This window comes from Sceloporus undulatus, chromosome 2, assembly GCF_019175285.1.
Source record: "Sceloporus undulatus isolate JIND9_A2432 ecotype Alabama chromosome 2, SceUnd_v1.1, whole genome shotgun sequence".
NCBI classification, from domain to species: Eukaryota; Metazoa; Chordata; class Lepidosauria; order Squamata; family Phrynosomatidae; genus Sceloporus; species Sceloporus undulatus.
This window is the reverse complement of record NC_056523.1, coordinates 3,807,961-3,818,632: the sequence shown is the minus strand read 5'-3', so window position 1 is coordinate 3,818,632 and position 10,672 is coordinate 3,807,961. Positions and strand designations below refer to the sequence as shown.

Below are 10,672 nucleotides of genomic sequence, written 5' to 3'. Positions count from 1 at the left end.
CCGACCCCTGATGTAGATAAATGAAGCTTGTGTGTTTATTTGTTTCTTGTTTTCTGACCAGTACTTTCTCTCCCTTCCAGGCAGTGATGTGCAGCTGCTTGTGTATAAAGGGGAATCATGTGAAGCATTGGTGCAAACAGACCAGTGCAAACAGGTAAAAGAAGAGGAAAGAAAAACTGATACTGAAGAGGAGTGTAGGACCACAAACCCTGCTCAGAAAGGCAATGTTCATTGGCCCTCAATCCAAGGATTAAGACAAAAAGGAAAAGAAATAAATAAATATCTTCATCTTGCATGTAGGCAAAGCTTCATCTCTAATCCAAGCCATAATCTTCACAGGAGAATTCAGACAAGTGGGAAATCTTTCAAAGGTAGTGAGTGTGAAAACATATCTGGTCTTATTTCACTTGAAAATATTCACACACAAGAGAAACCATTTACATGCCTGGATGATGACTTCAGTCATCATCAAGCAGCTCACACAGGGGAGAAATCTTTTAATTGGCTTGAGTGTGGAAAACATTTCATTGATAAAAGAATCCTCTCTTGTCATCAAGCAGTTCACAAAGGAGAGAAGCCATATAAATGCCTGAAGTGTGGGAAAAGCTTTACTCGTAAGACTTATTTCATTTATCATCAAAAAAGTCACAATGGGGAGAAGCCATTTAAATGCCTGCAATGTGGAAAAGGTTTTGTTCAGAAGTCACATTTCACTGAACATCAAAAAAGACACAGTGGGGAGAAGCCATTTAAATGCCTGCAGTGTGGAAAATGTTTCTTTAGGAAGACACGTCTCGCCATTCATCAAGCAATCCACACAGGAGAGAGACCATTTAAATGCCTGGAATGTGGAAAAGGTTATATTGAGAAGGCACACCTCATTACTCATCAAAAAACTCACACAGGAGAGAAACCGTTTAAATGCCTGGAGTGTGGTAAAAGTTTTACTCGGAAGGTACATCTCACTACTCATCAAGCAACTCACACAGGAGAGAAACCATTTCATTGCCTGGAGTGTGGGAAAAGTTTTATTCGGAAGACACAACTAGTTCATCATCAAAAAAGACACAGTGGGGAGAAGCCATTTAAATGCCTGGAGTGTGGTAAAAGTTTTACTTGGAAGGTACATCTCACTCGTCATCAAGTAATTCACACAGGAGAGAAGCCATTTAAATGCACTGAGTGTGGAAAAGGCTTTTTTCAGAAGACGCACCTCATTTGTCATCAAGCAACTCACACTGGAGAGAAACCATTTAAATGCCTGGAGTGTGGTAAAACTTTCATTCGGAAGGCACAGCTGACTTGTCATCAGTCAACCCACACAGGAGTGAGGCCTTTTCAATGCCTGGAGTGTGGGAAAGGTTTCATGGAAAAAAGAACCTTCATTAATCATCAAGCAAGTCACAAAGGAATGGCGCCATTTAAATGCCTAGAGTGTGGGAAAGGTTTCATGGAAAAAAGAGACTTCATTAATCATCAAGCAAGTCACACAGGAGTGAAGCCATTTAAATGCCTGGAGTGTGATAAAAGTTTCACTCGGAAGACAAGCCTCACTTACCATCAAGCAACTCACTCAGAAGTGAAACCTTTTCAGTGCCTGGAGTGTGGGAGAGGTTTTGTGGAAAAAAGAGCCTTCATTCATCATCAAGTAATTCATACAGGAGTGAGGCCATTTAAATGCCTGGAGTGTGGTAAAAGTTTCACTCGGAAGACAAGCCTCACTCATCATCAAGCAACTCACTCTGGAGTGAAACCTTTTCAGTGCGTGGAGTGTGGGAAAAGTTTCATGGAAAAGAGAACCTTCATTCATCATCAAGCAACTCACACAGGAGTGAAGCCATTTAAATGCCTGGAGTGTGGTAAAAGCTTCATTAAGAAGGCACAGCTCACTAGTCATCAAGCAACTCACTCAGGAGTGAAACCATTTCAGTGCCTGGAGTGTGGGAAAGGTTTCACTGACAAAAGAGACTTCACTGGTCATCAAGCAACTCATACAGGGAAGAAGCCATTCAAATGCCTGGAGTGTGGTAAAAGTTTCATTCGGAAGGCACAGTTCGCTTGTCATCAAGCAACTCACTCAGGAGTGAAACCCTTTTAATGCCTGGAGTGTGGGAAAGGCTTCATGGAGGAAAAAACCTACATTCATCATCAAGCAACTCACAGTGGAGGAGCCATTCAAATGCCTCTAGTGTGGAAATGGTTGTATTCAGAAGACAGACCTCACGTCATCAAGCTATTCACACAGGAGGGGAATAACAAATTCCTGGAGTGTGGAAAAGCTTGAACCAAGAAAGAATAAAATTATGCTGTAACTGATCCTAGGATAGGTGCCTGCCTTTAACAGACAATGTAAACAGCATTTACCTCCAGGATCTTTTACCTAGCATGCAGAAACAACAAAAACAGAGAAAAGGGGAATGCAGATTAGCTACAGCATGTTTTAAAAAATTATCCTCCTCAGTATAAATGTTAACCCCCCCAAAATGGAAATCATCAGAAAAATTAAGGCTAGTGAAACCAAAGAATCCCTGGATTGTTTTGGAAGAACTATTAAAGTACTCTCAAACAGGTTGAAAATGTTTTCTTTACTTGTGTAAGCTTTGCCTAATGTGATTGTTTATTTCACATGTTAGTTTTGAATAAAGCAATTGATGAAACATGTTGAACTGCTTCTTTTTGTAGTGAAGGAACTTACTCCTCTTCTTTCCATGTTATTTCTACCTTTGGTACCAAATGTCTGTTAATCATAGAATCTTAGAGTTGGAAGGAATACCAAGGAACACATTTACTTTGGTAACTGGGACATACTGTATCTGTCCACAGCAGAGAGAGTGATATGTGGACAGAAGGTTTCTTAAATGTGGCAGCTTTTTCAAATGTCTATGAATTTATTATATTATTATTATCATGTTTACCTTTAGGATTATTTTATAGAGCGCCATAGGCTTTACACAGCACTTTACAAACCAAAGATTAAGTTAAATAAAAGTCTGCCTATGGTATGCAATCTAACCAACAATGAGGAGATATAAAATTAATAAAATAAGATTATACTGAAATTACACAATAGGCTGAAATAGTGCAAATTAATACAAATAATTGATTATAAACTCACAAAATTGTGATGTAAAGATGAGAGGTGAAAGGCATCCCTGGACTGAGTTATCTTCAATTCGGACTTAAAGTAATCTAGAGAGTTGGAAGTCCGCAAGTTCATGGGAAGGTGATTCCAGAAATAGGGAGCGACAAGGGAGAAGGTGCAGATTCAAGCAGGGCCAGAGGAAATCCGTGGTTGACTCAACTTAGGGTATAGCCCAGAGGAATGTTCAGAATGAATAGGCATCAAAGATGATGCTGCTCCAGAGAACAAGACCCGGAACAATGGATGCAAACTGCAGGAAAAGAGATTCCACCTCAACATTAGGAGGAGCTTCCTGACAGTAAGGGCTGTCCGACAGTGGAACACACTCCCTCAGAGTGTAGTGGAGTCTCCTTCCTTGGAGGTCTTTAAACAGAGGCTAGATGACCATCTGTCGGAGATGATTTGATTGCATTTCCTGCATGGCAGGGGGTTGGACTGGATGGTCCTTGCGGTCTCTTCCAACTCTCATTCTATGAAGGTAGCATCCTTCATTTATTTGTTTTTATTGTTAACCACCTTCAAGTTGATCCTGAGTCATGGCAACTGTATGGGAGACATCTCCAAGATTCCCTGTTTTCCACTGCTCTGCCCAAGCCCATGACCTCTTTAATAGAGTCCGTCCATCTAGAATGCAGTCTTTCTCACTTTCTACATGCCTCCATCTTTCCTAGCATTGTCTTTTCCAATGAGTCATGCCTTTTCATAATGTGGCTGAAGTATGACAACTTTGTTATCTTGGCTTCCAGGCAGATTTCTGGCTTGATTTGTTCTAGGACCCATTTGTTTGTCTTTTTAGCTGTCTGCGGTATCCTGAGCCCTCTTCTCCACCAGCACATTTTTAAGGAATTGATTTTATTCTTATCCGCTTTCTTAACTGTCCATCTCTCGCACCTGTACATGGTAATAAGGAAAACAATGGCTTGTACAATTCTAACTTTTGTGCTAAGTTGTATGTTTTACATTTTAAGATCTTTTCTAGTTTTTCCATAATTGCTCTCCCCATTTCTAGTTTTCTTCTGATCTTTTGGTAGTAGTTCTCATCTGATCAACGTTTGACCCGTTGGCCTTTCTGTTGTTAGACACCTTCAAGGCATTTGACAGGGTTCAATGGAATTTTCTTTCAGCTGTGTTGAAGGAAGTGAACTTTGGAGATGAGTTTAGTACTGCAATAAAACATCTCTACAGGCACTCAAAGAGGACAGTGCTGAAATAGACTCAGAATCCTTTAACCTGCACAGAGGCACCAAACAAGGCTATCCACTACTTCCGTTGCTCTTTGTAACCTATATAGAAGCATTAGCTGAAATGATTAGATCAAATTCAAGTGTGTTAGGATCTCATATAAATGGCCATCCTCACAAATAATGATCTATGCAGATGACATCTTTTTAGTTGTCCAGAATCCTGAATCATCCTGCCTTGTCATAAAGCGCATGCTAGATAGCTTTGGGAAATTCTCAGTTATATGATTGTCTTTCAATCAGATTAAGAAAGAATGTCGCATATTTCTAATTTACAAACATGTACTGGAGTCTCCTATTTGGGCATTTTCATCACTAAGAATTTATCTCAACTGGTCCCAAGGAACTATAACGCAGCCATTAAGTGAATGAAAGCTGAAATAAGGGAATGGAAAAAGTTGAACTTCTCATTTCTTGGCAGGATTGCCTTGGTAAAGATGTTTCTAAACCCATGATTGTTCTTTTTATTCCAATCTATTCCTATTAGTCCAGCCCCACATAAATTTAAGGTTTGGCAAAAAATAAGTAACCAATTTTATATTCCAAGTTAAAAAAAAACAGATTTCCCAAAATGGCCCGATTCACCAACACTAAGGAAGGTGGATTAGCGATTCAGAACTCAAGACACATTTTCATGCTTTTTATCTGAATCAGTTCTCCCAATTCATCATAGAATCACATTCCACTAAATGAGTTCATATGGAACAAGAAGGTAATCAATTAACTGATCCTAATCTCCTCTTTTCTATTAAGGCTCAAAGGAAGTTGAGAGAGATACATAATCCATTCCTCAACAATTCTCGGGATGTTAGGAGGATCAATCCACTCTCCTTGGGCTTATCCCCATGCACCATCCATGAGGCAGGAGTCAGAATTTTAATCAGTTAAATTTGTTCTGTTGACTCCTAACATCCTTCTCCCTCAGTTTTTATTTACCTGCAAAACCATCCAGATGGAGGCAACCCTTCTCCTTATAAAATACTAAGTTAAATCTAGTAATAGTTAGAGAGAACTGGGAAGTAGGAATGGAAGATCTAAGAAAAATATTTGAGCTGAGAGATAGTGAAATGGAGGGAAGGATGATTAAGAGAAAGAAGATCATTCCGGAAGGGCTGCAATGTAAAAAGAAACAAAAAATTTCTGATAAAGAAAATAAGAAAGAGTCTGGACAGTTGATGGGATCTCAGTCTGGAATGACTGAGCTGATCAAAATTAAAGCAACATGGAGCCAAAACAAAACAAAAAACGGGCAGTTGGCTAGGTCTCACCTGTTACTGAGGATTCAAATGATGTACAGTCGGCCCTTCTTATACACAGATTTTTTATACACGGATTCAAGCATACACGGTTTGAAAATGTTCCAAAAAAGTATAAATTTACCTTGATTTTCCATTTTTTATTAGGGACACCATTTTGCTATGTCATTATATTTAATGGGACTTGAGCATACACGGACTTTGTTATACACGGGGGATCTTGGAACCAAACCCCAGCGTATAACAAGGGTCCACTGTATAAAATACCAGGGGTAAAGAAACCAGGCAGTTGCCTGAGTCTCACCCCTTTATTGAAGATTCAAATTATATACAAGATACCAGCAATAAAGAAACCAGGCAGTTGCTTGAGTCTCACTCTGATTTTGAACACTCCAATAACAATAAAATAGAAAAAAATGTCAAAAAGACAGAACAGATGCCAGATGATCATCCCAGTCTACAGGTCAAAGAATTTAAAATTATAAAAAAAGGGGAAATGACCAGGCAGTAGCCTGGATCGTCCTCTGAGGAGATAAAAATATCTGGAAAAGAATTGAAGCAGGCAGGCCCAGCTCTATCAAGGCTAGCCCAACGAAGAAGAGCCCTCCCTTCAGTCAATCGGCCTTGGTCCAGGCCTCAGAGGGAGAGAAGAACCACTGGACCTCATCCTCTTCCCACCATCATTCCCTTCTCCTTTTGCGTCGTGTCTTTTAGATTGTAAGCCTGAGGGCAGAGAACCGTCCAATTAAAAATTATAATTGTAAGCCACTCTGATAGCCATTAGGGCTGAAGGGCAGGGTATAAATACCATAAGTAAGTAAATAAATAAATAAGCAAGCAAGCAAGCAAGCAGGGGAAGAAGCCTGGGCAGATGCAGGGCTTGCACCTTGAGAGGGGGGGACAAAATAAAATATATAAAAAATAAAGTTAAACATGTTAAAAAAGGAAAATTAACTGATAAAATAGTGACAACTCAAAAAGTTAGCAAAAAGCGCAAGGCTTAATAACAAACTAATACTTACCAGGAGATTAGCGCAAAAACCATTGCAGCAGCAGCAGCAGCAGCAGTTTCTCCTAGTTCAGAGAATAACAGCTGTAGAGAACAAACGTTGAGTAGTCAGATCCACCATTTGGGCAGAGAATTTTCAGAAGATCAGCTGATTGGTCACGGCAAGAGAAGCTTGGGCTGCCATTTTCTAATGCCAAGAGTAGGCAGAGAATCCTCAAGGCAACAAGAGACCGGTCAGGACGAGACAAGCTTGATGCCTCTTTCTGAAATACCAGAGCTGGGCAGAGACAGTCCAGAGTCGCTGCAGCTGATCCAGAGCACAGAATCAGCTGCACCTGTAATAAAGAAAAAGAAATTAACATTAAGCCTTGAACATCCAAATTCATCTATGCAATATGCAAGAGGAAATACACAAACAAACTGAACTATTAACTTCATTATTAAATGTGATAAAAGAAATGTTTAATGCAAATCAAAGAGCACATGTGAACATGGATCAACTTAATGTAAATAACTATGATATGAATACTGTAGTATAGAAAAGGAGAGACAGTGTGTAGTTAAGAGCAGTATTACAGCTGAATTGACAAATTTATTTGAGGAGGCTAGGGAGGAAGATGCTCAAAATAATGAGCAAAATATACAAATTACAAGACAAAAAAATTGGTAAAAGTCAAAAAAGAAAGATAAACATGGAAAATACTAATACAGATGAGGAAGATCAGATACCTAGAAAGGGTACTAAGAAGTCAAAACACTTAAAGAGATAGCTATGAGGAGGATTCTGTGCAGGATGAGGAAAATCATTATGACTCATCTGGCGAAGGTCAGGGGGATGAAATAATGTCCAAAAGATTATTTCAGTCAGAAAAATTAAAGAGTTTATTAAAAAGAGTACTAATAACATTAGGATTGCAAGAATGTAATAAAGATGGGAAACAAAATAATGAGGCAAAATAGCATCAGTTATGCAAAAACTGGTATCTAAAGAAGTAATTTCTTTACCTGAGATGTTTAGAGATTTAATTAAAGGAGAATGGAGATCTTCTATACCAGGGGTAGGCAACCTGCGGCCCGTGGGCCAGATGCAGCCCGGCAAGGCCTTGGGACCGGCCCCAGCCCAGTCCTGCCGCCGATTGCCGCCGGGGCCTTTGGGGGGCAATTGTCTATAGAAGCCTCAGAAACATGCATTTATATTAAATTTTTTTTAAAAAAAATCAGCAAATTTTTTTGTGTGTCCCCCCCTTTTTTAAAAAAAGTGTCTTCCATTTGAAATTTTTGTCCTACATTTGTCCTGGTTTATTTATATATTTAATTTTTTTATTTAATTTTTTAATTTTTAATTTTTTGGCTTCGGCCCCCCAGTTGTCTGAGGGACAGCAACCCGGCCCCCGGCTCAAAAAGGTTGCCTAACCCTGTTCTATACAGTCTAAGAAATTCATTGGTTATGGTTATATACGTTATACATTTGACAAAGATACAATGGAAATGCTCAAGGTCCCCTTGGCCGATGGACCTATTGCAACTTTGGTATCAAGGAGCAATAGCACCTAGGGAAGGCGATACAACCATGAAAGATTTAGATTAAGGGCTGATTCTTTCAGAAAGGCTCATCATAATTCATCCTTGGCATTATATGCATCCATAGCTTCTTCTATGTTCTGTAGGGCAGCAGTGCTTTAGATTCAGGAAATTCAAAATGCAAAATAATTAGATATATACTGTATAAAGCTTTAAATCGTATAGGGTCAGTACTTGAAAATGTAGCAGATGCAGGTCATGATTCTGAAGCATTTATAGTGAGATCCATACATACAGTTACAGTTGCAAGGAGGTCTTTCTGGCTTAGACACTGGAAAGCAAACCAGAATCTAGAAATAATCTTGCAAATGTCCCTTTCATGGGAAATTTATTATTTGGAGACAAAGCACTTGACAAAATACAGGTAGAAAATAAATATAAGAAGCAAATGATGCAAAATACTAAAAAAAGAGTTTTTAAAAGACAATACAGAAATTATTTTAGTGGCTATAATTCCTTTTGAGGAGTTAGTGCTGGTTTCAGACAACCTGGTTACAGACCACAAAAAAACTAGACTAAACCCATTTTATGGCAAACAGAATTTCCAAAATAAAACCAGAGAAGTCAAAAACACTCCAGCACATCTCTGTGGTCAAAGGGCATCTAGAGATTCCCAGAATGCTCCACTAGGCCTTTGTAGCTCCTCCAGCGCAATTCTAGAGACGCCTAGAGAAGTGTTATTGGCAGTTTTCCCACATCTTCCCAGCAAATGTGGAGGGACACGTAATGAGTTTACCTGCTCCTCTTTCGGCTTTTTCTCCTCTGCCTGGCTCAGGAGAAGGGCCTCTGCCAAGGCCACTGCTTGGGAGGTTGTCTCCGCTCCACACTCTCGAACCCAGCTCCCCATCTCTGGGGGAAGGACGGCCAGGAACTGCTCCAGGATCACCAGGTCCATCATCTCAGCCTTGGTGTGTCTCTCTGGCTTCAGCCACTGGCAGCAGAGATTGTGGAGCTGGCTGCAAACCTTTCGGGGCTCTAAAGCCTCCTCCTGGAAGAGAAACTGCCTGAAGTGCTGGCGCTGGACCTCAGAACTGAGCATCTTCTCCCCAAAGCTCCTCTGCATGGCTCTTATGAAAAGATGCACAGCCCTTTTCTTCTGTACTTGGCCTAACCAGTGTGAAATCCTTCTCTGAACTTATGGGAGACTGAGTCTTAGTTTGGCATCATTGCACCTGGACATCTTCCAAGATGGCAGAAAAGCACTGCCCTCTTCTCTCTCAGGTGAAATTGCCAGGAACACCAAGGTCTACAAAGAAAGCAAGACTTTGTGTGAATGAGCTGTTCTAAAGACTCTCTTGTGAGAAGGTCATTCAGACTTAGTTTTTGTTTTTTTAGCAGGACAATGCGGATAACATCACACATGAATTCAGGGTTTGTTATTCACGCCATGGAGCCACATCTTTCCGGGATTCACATCACTCTGCATCTCTGAACTGGATGGCCCTTGTGGTCTCTTCCAACTCTATGACTGCATGAGTTCGGTTGCTCACGTGTGCCTGCACCCTTCCCTCCCGCCACTCAAGGAGATCAACATCGCTTTCCCCCTCTGCTCTTTCCCTTTCCCTCTTTCCTCCTCTCCTGGTTTAGAGGCGGCTGTTCCTCTGAAGAAGGGGCAGCATTTTCTCAACCAAGAGGCTGTTGACACTGAGAATGCATTCAAACCCTGTTCAAGACATGCAGAGATTAATCCCGATTTAATGTAGGTTTACTTGCATTGGTTATTCAGACTATGTGAATCTTTCTTTCGCAAACCTGGGGGGAAATGAGGTTTTTTGTGTCTCAGAAGGAAAGGAAAACACAGAGAAACACACAGACCTTGCTTTTCCTCATTGTCTTTCTGAGGAGAAGCTCCTAGAGACAAAAAACCACTTTCCAGTTTGGATTTGGTTGCACAACCTCCTCTTGGCCCTATTCAGATGGTGAAAATAACCCAGGCTGATTCCAGGTTGAATCTCAGTTGTTCACATGCATCCCAAATGCACAGGATTAAAGGGGGGGGGGCTACCAAAAACCCACTTACCCCAAGATAATGGCTATCAGGTTCCCAATGCCCTTCCCTCCCTCTTGCTCCCTCCCTAACATTTCCCTGCCTCCTCCTCCTCCCCTTTTGGCCTCCTTTTCCCTTTCCTTCCTTTCAGCCCTTCTTTCTCTGAGAGGCAGAAAAGGCGATGCTGCGCTCTTCCCTCCCTCCCTCCCACCTTCAGCCCTGAGGGACTCTGAGGACAAGGAGACTTCGCTTCCTTCCCTTTACTCTCCTCCACTTCCGCTTTAGGGGACAGAGAGAGAAGCCAAACCTCTGCCTTAGCCCCGCCCCTTCCGGCCGTGTGCCAGGCTGAGAGAGAGAGAGAGGGTCGCACTGAAGGACATCTAGAGATTCCTAGGGAGAACACTCCACTAGGCATTTGTAGCTCCTACAGTGCAGCTCTATGGTCAATGTCTGGCA

General features: G+C 41.0%; 2 protein-coding genes across 5 annotated transcripts; one reads left to right on the top strand and one right to left on the bottom strand.

Moving 5' to 3' along the window:
- The first annotated feature begins 20 nt into the window (after positions 1 to 20).
- On the top strand, positions 21 to 2,661 carry LOC121923125 (oocyte zinc finger protein XlCOF6-like). Its single transcript, XM_042453263.1, has 2 exons — positions 21 to 29; positions 62 to 2,661. Exons 1-2 carry the CDS (start codon positions 21 to 23, stop codon positions 2,096 to 2,098), a joined length of 2,046 nt encoding a protein of 681 aa, XP_042309197.1. The 3' UTR covers positions 2,099 to 2,661.
- Positions 2,662 to 3,596: 935 nt separating this feature from the next.
- Positions 3,597 to 10,525, bottom strand: LOC121923047 (zinc finger and SCAN domain-containing protein 31-like). Of its 4 annotated transcripts, none has more exons than XR_006102281.1 (3): positions 10,045 to 10,408; positions 6,662 to 6,983; positions 3,597 to 4,266 (listed from the first exon to the last, which is right to left on the bottom strand). XR_006102281.1 is itself a non-coding variant. In XM_042453170.1 (2 exons), exon 2 carries the CDS (start codon positions 9,290 to 9,292, stop codon positions 8,822 to 8,824), a length of 471 nt encoding a protein of 156 aa, XP_042309104.1. In that variant the 5' UTR covers positions 9,293 to 9,475; positions 10,428 to 10,525; the 3' UTR covers positions 8,050 to 8,821. The 4 variants fall into 4 exon arrangements, 2 of the variants coding, with proteins under 2 accessions (XP_042309104.1, XP_042309106.1); XR_006102280.1 differs by having other exon boundaries at positions 3,597 to 4,033; XM_042453170.1 differs by lacking the exons at positions 3,597 to 4,266; positions 6,662 to 6,983; positions 10,045 to 10,408 and adding exons at positions 8,050 to 9,475; positions 10,428 to 10,525.
- Between the last annotated feature and the right edge of the window lie 147 nt (positions 10,526 to 10,672).